Source organism: Chlorocebus sabaeus, chromosome 15, assembly GCF_047675955.1.
Source record: "Chlorocebus sabaeus isolate Y175 chromosome 15, mChlSab1.0.hap1, whole genome shotgun sequence".
NCBI lineage: Eukaryota > Metazoa > Chordata > Mammalia > Primates > Cercopithecidae > Chlorocebus > Chlorocebus sabaeus.
The window spans coordinates 5840680-5862506 of NC_132918.1; the positions used below are offsets into that span (position 1 = coordinate 5840680).

At 40.2% G+C, this 21827-nt stretch overlaps 1 protein-coding gene across 6 annotated transcripts in view; it reads right to left on the reverse strand.

The window, feature by feature from the left end:
* Positions 1 to 21827, reverse strand: part of YEATS2 (YEATS domain containing 2) — a 109731-nt gene that overhangs the window by 71679 nt on the left and 16225 nt on the right. For all 6 annotated transcript variants that reach the window (XM_073023418.1, XM_073023414.1, XM_073023416.1 and 3 more), the window contains 6 exons: positions 20258 to 20355; positions 19423 to 19515; positions 15902 to 16147; positions 13832 to 13944; positions 8895 to 9056; positions 633 to 744 (listed from right to left, as the gene is read on the reverse strand). In XM_073023418.1, coding sequence (XP_072879519.1) covers positions 633 to 744; positions 8895 to 9056; positions 13832 to 13944; positions 15902 to 16147; positions 19423 to 19515; positions 20258 to 20355 — 824 coding nt within the window. The remainder of the gene's footprint in view (positions 1 to 632; positions 745 to 8894; positions 9057 to 13831; positions 13945 to 15901; positions 16148 to 19422; positions 19516 to 20257; positions 20356 to 21827) is intronic.

Here is a 21827-nt window from a genome sequence, read left to right on the forward strand (position 1 = left end):
GGATATACATTGTCCTGGAGACTGATTCTCTCTCTGATGGTTGCATCAGAGGACAAAGTTGTGTTGTAGCAGTAAGCATAACACACTCAGAAATACTATCTCCTCCTCCCCCCACTATTCTTAGCCACTTCTTGCAGAAGACCTAACACTCCCACTCTGAATACAGTTGACCCTTGAACATCGGTTTGAACTGCACAGATCCACTTACATATGGATTTTCTTCCACCTCTGCCACCCAAGGCAGCAAGAGCAATCCCTCCTCTTCCCCAGCCTACTCAATGTGAAGATGGCGAGGATAAAGACCTCGAAGACGATCCACTGCCACTTAATGAATAGTAAATATACTTTCTATTCCTTTTGATTTTTTTAATAACAGTTCTTTTCTCCAGCTTACTTTATTTTAAGAATATAGTCCATAATATATATAACATACAAAATATGTGTTGACTATTTACACTATTAGGAACGTTTGCAGTCAACAGTAGGCTATTAATAGTTAAGTTTTGGGAGAGTCTAAAGTTGTATATGAATTTTTGACTGCGAGGGGGCCCTTAACCCCATGTTGTTCAAGGATCAATTGTAGCTGGTACAAAGAGACTTCAAAACTAGGGAGCGATGTTTTGTTACAATACCTTCAGATTATGTATGATATCTATCCGCTTGTTCTGGCTGTCCTTAAAGTGAACTTGAACTCTGACAGGAAACTCACCCCAGCCTCTTCTGGTCAGGTGAAAAGGAGGCTCTCTATGGAAAAGCAGATATTAACACGTTCATCCATGTTCACTCTCTCATCCCACACAGGAAAAGTTTTCTGATAATGGATAAATCAGAAATTCACTGTCTTCTGAGAACCATTTAGGTTTCCTCATTTAAAACTAAATCGGCCGGGCGCGGTGGCTCAAGCCTGTAATCCCAGCACTTTGGGAGGCCGAGATGGGCAGATCACGAGGTCAGGAGATCGAGACCATCCTGGCGAACACGGTGAAACCCCGTCTCTACTAAAAAGTACAAAAAAACTAGCCGGGCGAGGTGGCGGGCGCCTGTAGTCCCGGCTACTCGGGAGGCTGAGGCAGGAGAATGGCATAAACCCGGGAGGCGGAGCTTGCAGTGAGCTGAGATCCGGCCACTGCACTCCCGCCTGGGCGACAGAGTGAGACTCCGTCTCAAAATAAATAAATAAATAAATAAATAAATAAATAAATAAATAAATAAAACTAAATCGATATGCTGAATTTTGCTAAAATGTTAAATTATAAAAGAAAAAAATTCAACTCAAACCTCTATTAAACTTTCAATTACTGAATGCTAAGACAGTAAACTTAGACTATATAATCCAATGTCATTTTCACAGACAAGGGAACTAAGGTGATCTGATCAATGTCACTAGAGGGCCAGGATCCTTAATTGGCATTTGACAGATATAGGCCATGAGATACATGTTCCCTACCCTAAACCCTTGTATTTATTCCTCCACTGAGGCAGAAACAAAATGAATCATGAATGTGCTCAACTGAAAGTGACAATTTATTTGAAACTCTCTGCTAGGAAGACTTAAAGAAAGATCATATGTTCACAATATGACCTTCTCCGAATAGTGACTATAACTGATTTTAGTGGGCAGAGAGGAATGTGTGTGCATGCTAACTGGACTGGAGAATTCTCAGCACAATGTAATTTGTGAGGAAAAAAAGGCGGGGGGCGGGAATTGATGGAAAAGAAGAGCAAACTGTTAATAACTGGTGATGGGCACAAGAGGGTTCATTATACTCTTTACTTCTGTACATGTTTGAAATTTTCCATAATAAAGAAATTTAGAAATTTAATTGAGATATCATTAAATACTCAAAACAATATGGTTTAAGTCCATAGGGAAGAGAGAGAATGCTTTTAAAATGAAAATATTTGTTGTGAATTCTGGCTTAGAATTAGTAATAAGAGAAGATATCAAAATTACAAGAAGGCTGGGCACGGTGGCTCATGCCTGTAATCCCAGCACTTTGAGAGGCCACGACAATCGCTTGAACCTGGGGGCGGAGGCGGCAATGAGCTGAGATCACACCACCGCACTCCAGCCTGAGAGACCGAGAGAGACTCCATCTCAAAAAGAAAAGGACAAGGAGAAAGAAAGTCAACAGATGGTGTTTTTGGAAAACTGAACTGAGGGAGTGCAGAGTTCAAGAACACAACCTGAGAGGAGTGTAACAGATGTGAATTAACGAGCCCAGAGCCAGGAGCTAACAACGGAGCCCAGGACAGGAAAAATCCCTGCGTATGAGGGGAGCCTAGAAAGCAGGGAAATTAATAAATACCTTATAAGCCAAAGAGAAAAGAAAGCAAACTAGAATGGCCTGGATGGAAGAAACCAGTTGCACAGGAGCTAAGAGAAGCCGCTGCGATGTTGGTATACATTCCTGCTTGGGGTCAAACGAGAAAGTAGACTTGAGACAGTCTGAAATGGGACCCACAGCCAGAGATACAGGGGAGCCTAGAGGCATGGTGGACTTGAGTCAATTAACGAAAATTCTACTGATGTGAACTTTGGTTATTTCAATTCCAGTAAAGCTAAATGGTAAGTCTAAACTCATTTGCAACATGCCTCAATCACACTGAATGCTGAACTTCACTCCATGAATATGCTAAATTAGGTATGCTTCTCAATTTACATACATGGCCTAACCTTTAGTGAACAGGCAGGAAAGACTGCTGCTAGAGAAGAGAGACAGACAGCACAAAGCCAGGAAAAACGAACAATGCTTTTTAACAGGAAATTCCTCCATAACCATATTTTTAGAAGCAAAAAAAGAACCTAAGACCTATAACAACATTATTTATGGAAATGGTATACTTCAAAATATGTTACTTCACACAATAAAGGACTGCCTCCCCTGAACAAACTTCAGTATTTCTAGATTCCTCATAGAAGGTGAAATAAATCAATGACACCAAGAGGGAAAAACCGTAAGACTATGGAGATTAAACAAAAATGGCTTTATTAGAAACACAGAATGGAGTACAGCTCCTTGCTCGACTAATTTATTCAAATGGCCAATCAGTCTTTTAGCATCACTCCAAGTGATCCTGAACTCACTACTTCATGAGACCCTCTGTTACATTTCTGAACAGCTCTATTATAAAATGACTTCTTCTACCTCCTGCATGTTAATTCCAAATATGCCATCTGGAATCACAAAGAGTAAATCCTTCCTCCACATGAAAGCCCTTTAAAAGAACCAAAGCATTCCCTCAAGTCTTTTCAGAATGAACATCTCTGCTCCCCACAACAAGAATGGCAGCAAACACTGCTTTCCTACGTTTCACTTTTGCTAATTTTCACTTTTGCACTTTTCCTACGTTTCACCCAATCAGTGTTCTAAGCCCTTTAGCACTATTAACTTACCTAATCTTTATAACCACACTATGAAATATCCCCTCTGAGACACAGTGAGGCTGAATAACTAACTTGCCAAGGTCACACAGCAAATAAGCAGTAGAACCGGAATTCAAACTCAAGCAATAGGCTCCAGGGCCATGCTTTAGCCACTGTGTGCTAGTCTACATCCCCAAGGTGACAGACCTCACTTCCCAGACCACTCTCCCTAGTATGCACAATAATATGACTGGATATTGCCCGACTGTGCAGGGCATGGAATGCCTACATCACTTCTTCTGGGTACTTACTCCTCTAATGTAGCTACTCGAAAATTTCAAATTACAGATGTAGCTCACAGTATATTTCCATTGGACAGTGCTGCTCTAGAGAGTTTCTACATTCGAGTGAAATAAAACAGATAGGAAGGTTTGGAAGAGGCTCACTAGGATTCCTCTGGGGAGCTGGTCCGCTCCAGCTTCACACACACCAAGGGCAGGAACACTCCACACGGCTTACCAAAGGCAAAGTCCTGTGCTCTTCACAATCCCTGTATCAAACCCTGAGACTAGCATATATCTAGTGACTATCTTGTACCTAAAAAAAAGCAAAGTTTACAATCGCAGCTTTTAGGAACTTGGCTAAGGGTTGTCCTGACAACTGAACAAATGTGAAAAAAGTGCTTCAATAAGAGCAGAATCCACCCATCTCTTTGTCAGGTAATGTGCTGTGATGAAGAGAGTCAGGGTGTGTAAGAAAAACATTTGTGCTTTGATCCCGAAGTAAGATTAACCCCAAGTTTCAAGGCAGCTGCAAAAATCCTCCCTTATTGGTTAAATTACTTTAGATACCTAACACAACAAACATCTTCGGAGTCCTGCAAATAACGTAAAAGTTATAATTAAACCTAGGACATATGTTAACAGTCCCAACCTACTTTATATTGGTTACACCATATCTGGAGTTTTAGGTTCAGTTCTAAAAAGGTTATTTTAAAAGGAATATAGATAAACTGGAGTATGCCAAAGAATATAACCTGAATGGCAAAGGAACACAAAACAAAGTCACACAAGTGACAACTGATACAAATATGGATGAGACCCAGTAACTGCTTTCAAATATCTAAACAACTATACAAGGAAAAGGGATTATGATGATTCTGAGTGGTACACAAAACATATGAAAAGCTTACTGTTTAGAAGTTAGAGGAAGTTAGATCTCTGCTCAATATAATTAAAAACTTCCAAACGAAACCAGCCACCTCCAAATGGAATGGCCCATTTCATGAATTCAATAATTCACTCAATATCAAACATGAAATGAGGCTGGGTACATGGCTCACATCTGTAATCCCAGCACTTTGGGAAGCCAAGGCAGGAGGACTGCTTGAGGCCAGGAGTTTGAGACCAGCCTGGGTAAAAAAATTAGCTGGACATAGGTGGCACACACCTACAGTCCTAGCTACTCAGGAGGCTGCAATGGGAGGATAGTCTGAGCCCAGGAATTCGAGGCTGCAGTGAGCTATAATCATGGCACTGTTAATAGAGCAAGGATAATAGAGCAAGACTCTGTCTCTAAAAAAATAAACGAAATTGGTTGGGCACAGTGGCTCACGTCTGTAATCCCAGCACTTCGGGAGGCTGAGCCAGGTGGATCACGAGGTCAGGAGATCGAGACCATCCTGGCTAATACAGTGAAACCCCGTCTCTACTAAAAATACAAAAACATTAGCTGGGCTTGGTGTCAGGCACCTGTAGTCCCAGCTACTCAGGAGGCTGAGGCAGGGGAATGGCGTGAACCTGGGAGGCGGAGCTTGCAGTGAGCCAAGACTGAACCACTGCACTCCAGCCTGGGCAACAGAGCAAGACTCTGTCTCAAAAAATTAAAAAAATTAAAAATTTTAAAAAACACAAAATGAGCATTTACTACATGCTAGGAACTATGCATGGGGATATTTATTTATTTATTTATTATTTATTTATTTTGAGATAGAGTCTTGCTCTGTCAACTAGGCTGGAGTGCAGTGGCATGATCTTGGCTCACTGCAACCTCTGCCTCCCAGGTTCAAGCAACTCTCCTGCCTCAGCCTCTTGAGTAGCTGGGACTACAGGAACACGCCACCAGGCCTGGCTAATTTTTTTTTTTTGTATTTTTAGTACAGACAAGGTTTCACCATGTTGTCAAGGCTGGTCTCAAACTCCTGACCTCATGATCCACCTGCCTCAGCCTCCTAAAGTGTGGGGTTACAGGCATGAGACACCGTGCTCGGCCCACCCTGGAGATATTAAGACAAGATAAGGTCCTAAACATCAAGAAGTTCTAAATCTGGTGAGACATACATGTAAATGAGCAAGTGTAGTAATAGACTTACATACATTATCTGCTATTAAACACAGAGCTACGGTCAATCACAGCATATGATTTCTCCAGGAGTTTTAAAACCAGAAGCACATAAGCAATAATCTCTTTTAAAATACTATTTACAAATCCTACTATTGTTGTTAATGAAGTTTGACTTGCTATGGGAAAAGGTATGTTGTAAAGGTGTGTGCCGCCAGGCTGTGAACAGCTAACTGCTCAGGCGTGGCACAGCAGACACTGTCAGAGTGGCAGAGATCAGGCTGAAAATAAGACACAGGCTATTTTGATGATGTCAAACCTCATACACGTAATGAAACAAAGTTCATTTACTATTAGCAGAAAACACTCCAGATGTCCGGGATGAAAGAGAAACTGGATAAGGAGCTGCAGCACAATCCTTTTTTTCGGATTTTCTCACTGTTACAATATATCTTGATAAATGATTTGCCACACCTCTGCCTGCAGATTAGTAAAGACTTCTTAGCAAATAAATCTCATTAATTACTGCAGGATGGTCTTTGCAAATTAAAAGAAATAATGTGTTTTACAAATTCTCATTTCTGGTATGAGAACAGAGAAATAAAATAGGCACTGGTATTGCATTTTTAAGTATTAAGGGTTTTATGTAATTAGTTTTTAATCCCATCCTTTTGGGTATATTAGATTTCTATCATCAATAAAAATATAATAAATACATAAGAAGAAAAACATACCATACCTACCTATAAAAATCTTATTTCCAAATATTTCACTTTCTTTTTTTTTTCTTTTTTGAGACGGAGTCTCGCTCTGTCGCCAGACTAGAGTGCAATGCCACGATCTCGGCTCACTGCAACCTTCGACTCCCTGGTTCAAGCGATTCTCCTGCCTCAGCCTCCTGAGTAGCTGGGATTACATCCATGAGCCACCACGCCCAGCTAATTTTTGTATTTTTAGTAGAGACAGGTTTCACCATGTTGACCAGGATGGTCTCAATCTCCTGACCTCGTGATCTGCCCACCTCGGCCTCCCAAAGAGCTGCGATTACAGGCCTGAGCCATCACGCCCAGCCTATTCCACTTTCTGACCACCAACCCTTATCTTTTGTTTCACCCCAATCCAACTATTCTTTGACTTCACGAAGACTTCTATTTCTTGCTCACAAAACTTTTCACCAGCCATCACTGCTCCTATATACGTTATCTTCTCTCCTTACTCAGCTTTGAGTCTATGATATATCCCTAAAATAACCTAAGCTTCAAAGTGAAGAAATCAAAGAACCAAGAGACCACGGTTTTGGATGAATTGTCTATATGTATGCAAAGTCCTTAAGAATGACAGCAAGAGTTATGGTAGAGAGAAAATCAGTAAACCAGTTGTTGATACCTTTCCCCCTTTTCCAAAAAGCCTCAGCTCCGTTGAGGTTGCCACTCCTCCTCTGCTACAATTATCTACTAACTTCCCCAGTCACCCTTGGCAGGGAAAGGTGGTCTGGAAGCCATAAATATGATCAAGGAAGACACCTTCCCCACCCTCAGGCCCAGTGGTGTGTGGGAGAGAAAAAAAAAAGCCACCATCGCTTGAAAAGGTTAAAGAAGCAGAGTTCTCAGGAGGCAGTGATGTTTTGTTTTAAGAGTCGGGCTCTGAACAGAGCAGAGAACAGATATTTCACTGATAATAACCAACAACCACTTCCACAGTGCATTTATACAATCAATATGGGCTGGGCATGGTGGCTCATGCCTGTAATCCCAGCACTTTGGGAGGCCAAGGCGGGCAGACTGCTTGAGCTCAGGAGTTCAAGACCAGCCTGGCCAACATGGCGAAACTCTGCCTCTACAAAATATACAAAAATTAGCCCAGCATGGTGGCGTGCACCTGTAATCACAGCTACCTGGGAGGCTGAAGCAGGAGAATTGCTTGAACCTGGGAGGTGGAGGTTGCAGTGAGTCGAGATCGTGCCACTGCACTCTAGCCTGGGTGACAGAGTGAGACTCTGTCTCAAAAAAAAACCACACACACACAAAAAAAAAACATATATATGTGTAACATCATATAAAGATGTAAAGAATAAGGCCAGGCTTGGTAGCTCACGCCTGTAATCCCAGCACTTTGGGTGGCCAAGGCGGGCGGATCACCTGAGGTCAGGAGTTTGAGACCAGCCGGGTCAACATGGTGAAACCCCGTCTCTACTAAAAATACAAAAAAATTATCCAAGCGTAGTGGTGGGCGCCTGTAATCCCAGCTACTTGGGAGGCTGAGGCAGGAGAATCACTTGAACCCAAGCGGCGGAGGTTGCAGTGAGTCCAGAGTGCACCACTGCACCCTAGACTGGGAGACAAAAGTGAAACTCCGTCTCAAAAAAAAAAAAAAAGTAAAGAATACATCCAAATGATAGAAGCAAATTTCACAATAATATATATAATCATTCCATGTTGGTGAAATAACAGTAACAAAAAAACAACTATACAATATTCAAGTATGTACAGAAGAAATATGAATGGGAGTTACATCCGAGAGAGTGAGATCATGGGGAACTTTCAACATTAATTAGTCTATAATGTTAGAATACTATATTTACTTCTGTTATATTCTGACATTCATAAAAAGAAGTAACATTTTCATAGGCATCTTATCTATAAAAACAAGTTTAGCTGTTTCCAGAGAGGAGCAAAATCAGCTAATATAATTAGTGTGGTAACAATTGGATAGAAGACAACAATACCTGCTCAGAGAGACAGTAATCTGAGAGAATGAACTACAACTACATTTTTTTTTTTTTTGGAGACAGAGTCTTTCTCTGTCGCCCTAGCTGGTGTGCAGTGGCGTGATCTCCGTTGACTGCAAGCTCCGCCTCCTGGGTTCATGACATTCAAGTAGCTGGAACTACAGGCACCCACCACCACACCCAGCTAATTTTTTGCATTTTTAGTGGAGACGGGGTTTCACCATGTTAGCCAGGATGGTCTCGATCTCCTGACTTCCTGATCCGCCCGCCTCAGCCTCCCAAAGTGGTGGGATTACAGGCATGAGCCACCCCGCCTGGCCTACAACTACATTTTGACTAAGAGCCAATTCTCAATTATTATTACATTTCCAGGAAATGTTCTGAAGTTAAATCACTTTTTTTCCACTTCAAAAATAAATCTGTATTTCAATTTAGGTTAAATAACTCAAGTGTGCTTACCTAACTTCCACAAGGTCATTTGGTTTATAGCTGGGATGAAGGAAGAACCAAACTTTCTTGACAAAATGATTAATGCTGGGTTCTCTACGGGACCCTCGGACATATACCATCCACTTATGAGTTGACTGGTCATTTTCTTCCCTCTTATCCGGAGGTATATACCTAGAGAAGAAGAAAAAAGAAACCTGAACTATTTTTGTCCTTCAAAAACCTAACAAAATAATTAACTCCTACTTAAACTTAAAAACAAGGTTAAAATTCCTGCAATATTTAACAGCTACATCACCTAAACAAAATGAGTCTCTGCAAGTTAATCATTTTGTTTCTCTTTCTTTCTATAACGTAGTTGGGTTTGGATGCAGTGGCTGGTCCACACTACAATGCCAGCACTTCAGGAGGCTGAGACGGGAGGATTGCTCGAGGTAAGGAGTCAGAGATCAGCCTGGGCAACATAGCAAGACCCCATCCCCATGTTTAGCTATTTCCAGAGGGGAGCAAAATCAGCTAATATAATTAGTGTGGTAACAATTGAATAGAAGAAGACAATGCCTGCTCAGTGAGACAGTAGTCTCCAAGAGTGAACTACAACTATAACTATAATCCTCCCACCTAAAATTTTAAACTCAGCTGGCCATGGTGGCCCACACCTGTAGTCCCAGCTAGCTGGGAGGCTGATGAGGTGGGAGTATTGCCTGAGCCGAGTTTGAGGCTGCAGTGAGCTACAATCACATCACTACACTTCAGTCTGGGTGACAGCGCAAGACCCTACCTCAAAAAATTACAAGAAAATTAATGAACTAAAACAAAATAATAAAATAAATAAAACATGAATTTGGTTTAAGGGACATTCTGTTAAAAGTTTGTGTTGTTCTGCTTATTTGGTGTGCAATTTTTAAAAAAAGGCAAACTTGTTTTTCCTGCCAAATAAATACATAAGGTGGAAATAAACTGGCATATTTTTATTCCTAGGTTAGGGAACCTCTAGCCTTCGGGTTGATTTCATTCAGGTTTCAGGATGTTACAGCTTTGGGCCTTTCTGTTGACTCTCATGGTTGCCAAGAAGATTGCACCTAGTTTCCTGCCCTCTGAAAGCCAAAACATGACATTTCCCTTAAGTCAGGATGATGGTAAAACCAGTATCTCTAGCACTCCCCTTTATGGGCCCTGTCTTTATCTCGGTATGAGACCCCCTTCTTAGATTCGTGTAGAAAATATGGTCAGGCCTTCTAAATGCTCATTTATGCTTAGTGCTAATCCTTCATAATAAGGGGGGGCCAAGTTGCCTAGCCTAACTCTTGAGGAGTGTTCTTGACCCATCTTGGCCCTTTACTCTTCCAGCCTATGAAAGTCATGAACCCTGTTGGGATTTTAACCGGAATATCTACAGATCGATTTGGGGAGAGATGGCATCTTTACAAGACAGGTTGGCCCAGAAAAAGCCAGGTCTGGAAATTCAGGCAGACCCACTAGGCCACAAGAAAACTGGGGCTAAACAATCATTTCATCAAAATTTTTAAATGTATTGGCATAAAGAAGTTAATAGTTTCTTATCTCTTTAAATAGTACGGCATCTGTAGTTATGTCTTCTTTTCTATTTCCAATATTATTTGTGCCTTCTCTTTTTTCTTTGAGTAATTTTTAAAATTAATTTCGCCAGGTTTGTGTATGTTATGTTTATTTTTTCCTTTCATAAATATATCAATGTATTCATCAATCAAATATTTACTAAATATACAATGTAAAGTACAAAGCCAGACAAGGCCAGGCGTGGTGGCTCACGCCTGTAATCTCAGCATTTTTGGAGGCCAAGTCGGGTAGATCACCCAAGTTCATGAGTTCAAGACTAGCCTGATCAATGAGAATAATCAATGAAACCCCATCTCTACTAAGAATACAAAATTATCCAGGTGTGGTGGTGCATGCCTGTAATCCCAACTACTTGGGAGGCTGAAGTAGGAGAATTGCTTGAACCCCAAAGGTGGAGGGTATAGTGAGCTGAGACCACACCATTGCACTCCAGCCTGGGCAACAAGAGTGAAACTCTGTCTCAAAAAAACAAAACAAAACCAGACAAGACATAGTTTCTACCCTAAAGAGATTGCAGTCTGATTTGAGAAAAATACATGAAAATAGAAAATGGCCGTATAATATGATAAAAATCACAAAGAGAGAGCATAGAAGGAATATGCCTAATGAGGGGGGATCAGCAAATAAAACTTCATGAGAAAATTAGTTTATACTGCTACCAATTAGAATCCTACCCACTGTAATCAATTTTCCTCCATCAAATTAATTTAATCCCTTCCATCTATTTACATTAGGGTCAAATATTTACTTAACATTTTCACGTTTTTGGAGGATTTATAAGGTACTTATCTACCCCTAGACACTTGGCAAAAATGATGAAGCTGCTCCAAGACAGCCTGAGATCATACTGTTCAAGTACATGGCTCTGGAGCTTGGAGGAATTCTGCCTTTAAGATCTGCTCAGCAACCTTTTGTTACGAACTAAAAACATTTCAGTTTGGGCAACCAAATCAACATTTTTAGGAATTCGCTAAGGCCCCTAAAGACAGAACTGGTTCAGAGTAGTCAAGAGTTCTTTCAAATTTACACACATTGACACAATTGGTGAAATATATTTGTGTAGGAGCTCATGTCTTCGAAATTTTTACCAAGCCCTATTTTATTCTCAGGGAAATAATGGCAGACACACTAACACAGAGACTCCGATCTCTGGACCTTGGTTCACTTTTGAAGCAAAAAGAGCTTGAAAAAACATTCCCTGAGGTCTCTTCCTACTGTAACACCAGGATAATAAGAGTATTATGCCCAAGTATAAACATAAATGGGTGACCGAAAACACTTATCTACTTTATTCTCATGTCTCAATGACTTGTTAGATACAAACCTCTTTGGTTTGCCTTAGAGTCACAAAAAAAGACCTGAAGTAAGATTTTGAAGAACAACAACAAAAAGTCAAAGAAAGCCATCATACTTACATCCTTCCATTTCAAAACAAAACAAAAGAACAGGAAATAGGTTTTCCAGGGAGAAGAATCTGGTTTCAGCTTTGGATGTGCCAATCACAAGTAAATGGCTGATATGGTTTGGCTGTGTCTCCACCCAAATTTCATCTTGAATTGTAGCTCGCAGAATTCCCACAGGTCCTGGGAGGGACCCAGTGGGAGGTAACCGAATCATGGGGACGAGTCTTTCCCATGCTGTTCTCATGATAATAAATAAGTCTCACAAGATCTGATGGTTTTAAAAGGGGTAGTTCTCCTACACAAGCTCTCTTGCCCGCCTCCACTTAAGACATGACTTTGCAGGCCGGGTTTTGGGAGGCCGAGACGGGCGGATCACGGGGTCAGGAGATCAAGACCATCCTGGCTAACACAGTGAAACCCCGTCTCTACTAAAAAATACAAAAAGTAGCCGGGGGAGGTGGCGGGCGCCTGTAGTCCCAGCTACTCGGGAGGCTGAGGCAGGAGAATGGCGCAAACCCGGGAGGCGGAGCTTGCAGTGAGCTGAGATCCGGCCACTGCACTCCAGCCTGGGCGACAGCGTGAGACTCCGTTTCAACAACAACAACAACAAAAAAAAGACATGACTTTGCTTCTCCCTTGCCTTCTGCCATGATTGTGAGGCCTCTCTAGCCATGTGGCACTGTGAGTCAATTAAACCTCTTTCCTTTATAAATTACCCGGTCTCGGGTATGTCTTTATTAACAGTGTGAAAACAAACTAATACAATGGCTAATGCAGGAATGTAAATGTAGAGACAAAATGAAGATCTGAACATTCGAGTTGAGGGCAGTATCTGAGGATTTACCATTCTCTACTGGCTTTCAAATACCTAACGATTAGCATATTTTACAAACTACACAAGCAAGTGTAGGGGTTATTATACTGCCTCTTCTCTAGCAATATTTTGGAACAAACACCTTCCCCTTATTTATCGTTTGTGGATATTTGTGGATATTGTGCAAGGCAAGGCAGAATGGCACAATAGAGGCAGTACAGAGAAAACAATATCCAAATGAAAAATAAGAGACCTAGGTCCCCTGACCCTGTGGCTATTTGTATAAAAAGAGTAATAAAAGGATTAAAAAAAAAAAAAAAAGGCTAGGTGCGGTGGCTCACACCTGTAATTCCAGCACTTTGAGAGGCCAAGGTGTGCAGATCCCTGAGTTCAGGAGTTCGAGACCAGCCTGACCAACATGGAGAAACTCCGTCTCTACTAAAAATACAAAATTAGCCAGGCGAGGTGGTGCACGCCTGTAATCCCAGCTACTCAGAGGCTGAGGGAGGAGAATCACTTGAACCTGGGAGGTGGAGGTTGTGGTAAGCCAAGATCATACCATTGCATTCCAGCATGGACAATAAGAGCGAAACTCCGTCTCAAAAAAAGGAAAAGAAAAGAAAAATAGGAGACCTAGATTCAAATTCTGACTTTGCTCATTAGTGAGCAAAATTACCCTAATAAAGTCTCTAGGCTGGGCGTGGTGGCTCACGCCTGTAATCCCAGCACTTTGGGAGGTCGAGGCGGGCGGATCATGAGGTCAGGAGATCAAGACCATCCTGGCTAACACGGTGAAACCCCGTCTCTACTAAAAATGTAAGAAAATTAGCCGGGCGTGGCGGCATGCGCCTGTAGTCCCAGCTACTTGGGAGGCTGAGGCAGGAGAATGGCGTGAACCCAGGAGGCAGAGCTTGCAGTGAGTCAAGATTGCGCCACTGCACTCCAGCCTGGGCGACTGAGTGAGACTCCGTCTAAAAAAAAAAAAAAGTCTCTGGACTGTGGTTTATTTTTTAAACAACTAAAGGCTTGGGAATCCCTGAGGCCTCTTCCTCGTATAATACTACAATAAGAGTATTAATGCCAAACTATTAACATAAATGGACAAATAAAAATAAATTCAACTGGATACTCACTTGGACACATTGCCCACTACTATTGTTTTCTTTACAAAAAGTCGCGAAGTCTCATCTGTGAGATCAGCATTCCGCTGTTCTGTTTTATGGGAGCCAGTAACACTAGAAGCATCCTGAAAAAAATCATAATCAACATCCATTCTCATTTTGAACAATTTTCAATAGGACAGAAATCACAACATCATAAAAAGTATAAATGGAATAACTAATTTTTTTTTAATTTACAAAATTTTCTGGCTTCGTGGCACCTCTCAAAGCATTAAAACAATTTACTACAAAAGCTGCCTTAATTTATACAAACTTTATATACTGTAACTCCCGGTGTGTTTTCAATAGTTACATACATCTGCTTTGGATATGCAAATAGGATTTGGAAGGATACACAAAAAACTGTTACACCGGTTACTTCTGGGAAACGGGAATAGAAAGAGAGAAAGGGGTCAATGGAATTTACCTTCTTTTTAACCTTTTGTAATACTCAAAAATGTTCAATGAGAAGTAAGTGCCTGGTACGTAGTAAACGCTAAATGCTTGTTATATAAATACATACAGAAATGACCATGTATTGTATAAAACATGTTAAGTTTCTATGACCATTATGCCCTAAATTCTCTTTTTTCTTTTTGAGACGGAGTCTCACTCTGTCACCCAGGTTGGAGTGCAATGGCGCGATCTCGGCTCAGTGCAACCTCCGACTCCCGGGTTCAAGCGATTCTCCTGCCTCAGCCTCTCGAGTAGCTGGGATTACAGGTGCCCGCCACTAAGCCTAGGTAATTTTTGTATTTTTAGTAGAAACAGAGTTTCACCATGTTAGTCAGGTTGGTCTCGAACTCCTGACCTCAGGTGATCCGCCTGCCTTGACTTAGCAAAGTGCTGAGATTACAGGCGTGAGCCACCACGCCCAGCCTCCTAAATTCTTTTTAACTAAAAAAAAGAAAAACACATGTAATATTTGCTCAGGAATAATACTGGAAAGGTAAGGTAAATCCAAATAGTGAAGAGTTCTGATTTTGGGGGTGGTAGCCTCACGAATGAACTTCTCTATTCTTTTTTACTTTTCTGTATTGAACAATTTTGAAAAATGAACACATACAAATTTATAATCAGAAAAATAAATGCAAACTTTTTTTAAAATCAAAAATAAATCAAATTCTTGATGTCTAAGTATGTGGAAAGTAACTTGGAAATTTTCTCTATCACAGAACACCTGGCTGAGAAAAATCACTGCTCTAATCCAATAATAACTCTATAGCCAAAAATTTTATCAAGAAGTTCCGAGTAGCTTGAGATGGGAGCTCAAATTGTAAATTGGCAGGATCAAAGAGCAATGTTTTTCAATTCTGTTTGTTTGTCAAACTTCCTCCATCTACTAAAGCATCTTAGAATATAAAGTCTCACAGGAAACTGTTGAAGAACGACAGCTCTCGAGAGAATAAACATGACAGAGTGGAAAGACCTTGAGCAAGAGCACAGAATTGCCGAGCTGGAAGGTTTCTTTCACACCTATGTAAACAGCATCCAAGAGCTGTGCTGTGCACAGAATCCCCAGGCTGTAAAATCAGAAACATTAAGGTTTAAGTCAGGCACGGTAACTCACACCTGTAATCCCAGCACTTTGGGAAGCCGAGGCAGGCGGATCACAGGGTCAGGAGATCGAGATCAGTCTGGCCAACATGGTGAAACCCTGTATCTACTAAAAATACAAAAAATTAGCCAGGCATGGTAGCACATGTCTGTAATCCCAACTACTTGGGAGGCTGAGACAGGAAAATCGCTTGAACCTGGGAGGCGGAGGTGGCAGTGAGCTGAGACTGCGCCACTGCACTCCAGCCTGGGTGATAAAGCAAGACTCCGTCTCAGAAAAAAAGAGAAACACTTAGGTTTAATTCTCAGTTCTGACACTTTTGAGCAAATAAAACCTCATCAAGATTTGGTATCCCCATTATAAAAGGAAAACAAACCTATTTCCTAAGATTCCTGTGACAGTTCAGTGAGATAACAAGCATGTATTTTAGTAAATACTAGTTCCCTTCTCCGGTGGCTCCCTCCCACATCCACCCAACTACATACTCTTCCAGTATTTCGGCTTGGTCTCTGCTCCATGTTGTTTGAGAGTCTCTCCTCTATATCCACATTGCTGTTATTATCTTTGTCAGATAAGAAGTCATTGTGCTGAGATAAAGAATCACTTTCTGAATGATTGGCTGATGGTGTTTCTGCTCTCTGATTGGCAGGAGATGATGACCTAGATGGTGATTCCAAAAATTTCTTGATAGCAGGATGATTAAAAACCATTGTATCACATGTCTTTGATCCCTACAAAAAAATGAAAGCAAGCAAATAAATTTTTAATCAAATCCATCAAAAGCAGGCAAAAATCTGATGTCTCCAAAACCTTATCTATTACAGGATCATGCTTAAAATCTTTCAAAATCTCCCCACATTCATAAAATGATATCCCAACCCCTTAACACGGCCTAAACCAACAAAACAAAAATTAGAATGATAATAATTATGTAAAGCTTCTAACACTAACAGCTAGAGATGTAGGGTCTTCCGGAGGTAAGTAAGAAATAACACATGTTAACATAGAAAATAAAATCTGACTTTAAAAGTCTCACATTGCTTTACACAAACATATCAACTGCTCTAAATAAAATATCCCTGAAAGAAATATAAAAATAAAAAGCTGTATATATAAAATGGTCCCCACACAGGAGTAAAATGTATTAGAGAATATTTTTGAATGACTGATACTGATGTATAAAGTTTGCCTTCAGTTCCGTACAGACATCTATGGAATTTTTCTGTGTCTTAGTTACTTGCATACAAAATAAAGTGTATTCTGTTACAATGTGATAACACTATAGTCATGTTCCTAGGAAGCCTAGCTTTTAAAAACTGTGTTATTAAACTAATGGTTTCAGTGAGAAAAAAGGAAGCAGAAGCTAGTGTTTCAAAGTAACAAAGTTCTTGAATTTCAATAATAAAGGTTTTTCAGAGCTATAAATATGTTTTGCCACTGAAAACTAAAAATAATTAAACGGTCAATCACGAGACAAAAGCATACCTAAATATCTTCGAATAAATCCTAATCAGAACATAAGAGGATAAAATCAGCGTATTTCTGGACTATCAAATAGCACAGATCAGAAATGCTAACGATTCAAAGATAGAATCATTGTTCATGTAATCAAGTTAAGGTGAAGTCAGTGAAGTCCTCCTCGCTTATAACAGGGAAACTTGGACAGAGACACACAGAGAAGACACACAGAGGGAAAACAGCCACATCATGACAGAGGCAGAAATTACAGCAGGGAAATACTAAGGATTGGCAGCAACCTTCAGAGGCTAGGAAGAGGCAAGGAAAGATTCTTCCCTAGAGCCTTCGGAGGGAGCACTGCCCTGCTGACACCTTGATTTTGGACTTCTAGACTTCAGAATAGTGAGATAATAAACCCGTCCTTTTACATCACAAAGCTTATGGTAGGTAATTTGTTATGGTAACCCTAGGAAAATGAATACGATTCTAACATGCATCTTGGAAACTGTGCTACACTAAAAGCACCTGTCTACCATTTACAATTCAACTCAAACAATGCTCTAGTTTCTATAAGACAGCATCAGGAACAGCACGAATACCAGGTGCCCCTAGAGCACCAAGGGTAACATGAAGGCCTAAACAGGACAAGCACCATTTACTGTTAGCCTCCAGCCCTTCCCTGGTTCCCAGGGAGCCAGCACTGCTCCAGAGGTGATTCAGCGGAGACGAATTCTAGCTGAAAACACTTAGGAAAAAGAAAGTAAAAAGAGAAAAAAAAAAAACAAATGAAAGTTATGCTGAAATTATCAAAATATCAAATAAGAAGACATACTCCTATTTCAGGTCAATCCTAACTCCTATGCCTGAATTTAGACAGATTACTAGGATAAAGGAGCAGATATTTTTCATTTACATGTCAAAAACTAAATTGGAAAAAAACATTCCTTTACAATTGGAATTATCTAGTGGTGAGCACATTCACCAAGTGGTCAAACTTAGTATCACCAGCAGGACAACCTGGAACTAGGTGCCTATGCTAGAATATCGAGTACACAACATCACTATGAAGTATTCTTGCCAGAAATATTTAACCCAAATCTATTAATAACCAAGCCTTTAGACCTGACTTCCAGTTTACAAGAAAATAGAAAGGATGAAAAAGTAAACCAAGGAAATCATAAATCCAAAATCTGAGATATTCATAAATGGCCTGGCCTCTTCGAAAAGTCAGTATCATGGACATAAAAAGGTAGGAGGACCATTTTAAATCTTAAAAAACTAGAGAAACAAAGCTGCAGTACTAGCTACTCAGGAGGCTGAGGCAGGAGGACTGCTTGAGCCCAGAAGTTGGAGGCTGCAGTGAAGCTATGATCGTGCTTGCGAATAGCCACTGCACTCCAGCCTGGCAACATAGCGATACCCCTATCTCTTTAAAAAAACAAAAAAAAAAAAAAAGAAAAGAAAAGAAAAAGTAGAACTCAGGACTCATTAAACAAGGTAAATCTGAAACTAAAAATTGCCATTGCCATTCACTAGACGAAAAGGTCAAAGAAATTCAATCTATTTATAAATTACTCCAAAGTGGGCCACAATCAAGTGAGGAGGCACTAGGGCCAGTTGCAACAAGGTCTCAATACTAACAATTAGGAGGAGAAGAATTAAGTAAAAAGGAAAGGCCGGGCGCAGTGGCTCACGCCTGTAATCCCAGCACTATGGGAGGCCGAGGCAGGTGGATCATGTGAAGTCAGGAGTTTGAGACCAGCCTGACCAACAAGGAGAAACCCGTCTCTACTGAAGTACAAAAAAATTAGCCAGGTATGGTGCAGCATGCCTGTAATGCCAGCTACTCGGGAGGCTGAGGCAGGAGAATCACTTGAACCTGGGAGGCGGAGGTTGCGATGAGCCAAGATCACGCCATTGCACTCTAGCCTGGGCAACAAGAACAAAACTCTGTCTCAAAAAAACAAACAAATAAAAAAAAAAAAAGGAAAAAATATTACTTAGGATTATTGACAATGTGGAAAGTCATGACGAAGGACTACGGCTGAACACAATGACTGATAAGTCTATGTATAGTCTATGTATATTCCCAGGAAGTAGGCTAGGCTTCTTGGATTCTGAAGGTCAATGTAACAAATGTTTCAGGTCAGGCACGGTGGTTCATGCTTGTAATCCCAGCACTCTGGGAGGCTGAGGTGGGTGGATCACCTGAGGTCAGGAGTTCAAAAATAGGCTGGTCAATATGGCAAAACCTCATCTCTACTAAAAATACAAAAATGAGCTAGGCATGGTAGCATACACCTGTAATCCCAGCTACTCAGGAGGCTGAGGCAGGAGAATTGCCTGAACCCAGGAGGCAGAGGTTGCAGTGAGCCAAAATCACACCACTGCACTCCAGCCTGGATGACACAGCAAGACTCGTCTCAAAAAAAGAACAAAAAACAAACAAAAAGAAATGTTTCAGATGCAAGGGATTCCATATCGACATAACTTCCCCTCAGACAACAAATATGAGTCTGGAAAAAGACTGAGTATAAGGAATGCTTACCTCAGAAACTTTTAGAAGACCTGCAGAAGCATAGTAGTTTGCTACAATGCAGGCACGCAGTTTATCCATCATCCTTCTTGCTTCGATCAGTCGCTAAAAACAAATGTTAACTCATTACTTTAAAAAATGGCAATTACAAAAGAGATGTACAAACAATTCACAAAATAAGAAATGTGAATGAGTGAAGAAAAAAGTTCAACTTCTCAACTTCTCTAACAATCAAAAGAAAAACAAATAAAAGTGACCTTTTCCATCCATCAGATTCGCAAAGATTTAAAAGAAAGACAAGTGTTGCAATGACTATGTACATTTATATGTATATTCACTGAAAAAAATCCACAAAGACATGAGCACAAGAGCAAAGAGGAATTATCTTTTTTCAAAAACTTTATTTTTAATTGTTGTGGGTACACAGTGTACATGTTTATGGGATATGTGAGATATTTTGATAGAGGCATACAATAAATAATCACATCAAGGTAAATGGGATACTCATTACCTCAAGCATTTATCCTTTGTGTTACAAACAATCCAATTTTACTCTTTTAATTATTTTTAAATGTACAATAAGTTATTGTTGACTGTAGTCACCCTGCTGTACTATCAGAAGATTATCTTTTTGAATGGAATTCCAGGTAATATTTTTCAATCCTTTCTGCAATTGCATTATTTAAAAAATAGCATTTTTCTCTCCCCAAAACAAGAAGGCTATTTAAAAAAAGCAAAGAGGATAAAGCAAACTATGACTCCATCTCAACAGATTATTTTTCAATCATGTATAAATTTTTTTCAAAATAGCTTTGGTGTTTTTTTTTTCAATTTATCATCATTATACCTGGTCAATGACTTCAATTTCATGTTCCTTATTCTTCATTTCAAGAGCAAACTGTTCCTTGATGATAGTCTCAATCTTCTGCACAGCAGCATCTCGAGCTGTACAAAGAACATAAAATACATTCAAGGCCTAATTAATCAGTGACTGCCTTTACATCAGCAAGCAACAAAAGAAATCCAAGAAATAGTAACTCTAAAGTGGAGAAACCTAGTGGACATCACCTTAACCAAGTGATGAAAAACTGAAACCACTAATATTGGTGTAAAGTGATCTCGTGTACTTTCTGGTACTACGCCCTAAAAAGAGCACATCATTCTGTGGTATTCCTGCCAAAAATGCTGAATCTACTCACAAGGAAAGATTAGACAAACTCAAACTGAAAGACATTCTGTAAAAGTTATTGGCCTATGCTATTTAAATATTAAAGACAAGAAAGACAAGGAAAGGGTTGAGGAGACTGGGAGAAACTAAAGAGATACGACAATTAAATGCCCTGTATGACCTGGACTGGATCCTGGGGGGAGGGAAATAGCTATAAAATACAATACTGGGGACCGGGCATGGTGGCTCGCACCTGTAATCCCAATATTCTGGGAGTCCCAGATGGGTGGATCACCTGAGGTCAGGAGTTTGACACCAGCTTGGACAACATGGTGAAACCCCGTCTCTACCAAAAATACAAAAATTATCCGGGCGTGGTGTTGTGCACCTGTAAGCCCAGCTACTCGGGAGGCTGAGGAAGGACAATCGCTTGAACTTGGGAGGTAGAGGTTGCAGTGAGCCGAGATCACACCACTGCACTCCAGCCTGGGTGACACAGCAAAAAAAAAAAAAAGACATAAACAAAACAAAATAACATATGCAAAGAGAGGCATCCTACCAAATCTACTTTGAGAAAAATTCTGATGGGAAAAAAGGTGAGCATTAGACACCAAGAAAAAGAATAGCATATTGTCACTCAGTAGCAGACAAAAAACTGCCCTTGCTTGAATGGGGGTATTTTGGAACTTACATTCAATTTAAACTGAAGTTATAATGTTATTAAAACAATCCCTTTTCCCTATTCTTGTTTTTATTTTAAAAAGTTATGCCACGTGAAGCTCTTGGGTAATGAATTCAGTTACATAATACTTTGACATTTATTTGGCTTGTTACTGAAAGGAAATGGTATTTCCCCTAAAATTACAGCTGAACGAGGGGGGGAAATTGCAGGGAAATGTTTTCATTATTTGGGATTGGATTTAACAATTTTCCTTCTAGATAGACCTTTTGGGGATATGTAGGACTTCACTGCTCTTACAGAAATAGGAATTTTCTTCACCACTTCCACTCTACGGATCCTACGTGGAACTGCAATATCTGAGCTATAACTTTTTGACGCCTTCTTTACCCTGCTAAAAGTATTAACTTAGGTAGATTACGTAAATAAACATTAATGAAGTTCAGTAATAATTTGTTTTAAAAATGTAAATTTAGCAATTTTTTTTAGCTTGCTTAAAGACATTCTGAGGAACAACAGACACCCGGTTGATGATTTGCTCTTCAACTACTTATATGATGTTAGGTAAGT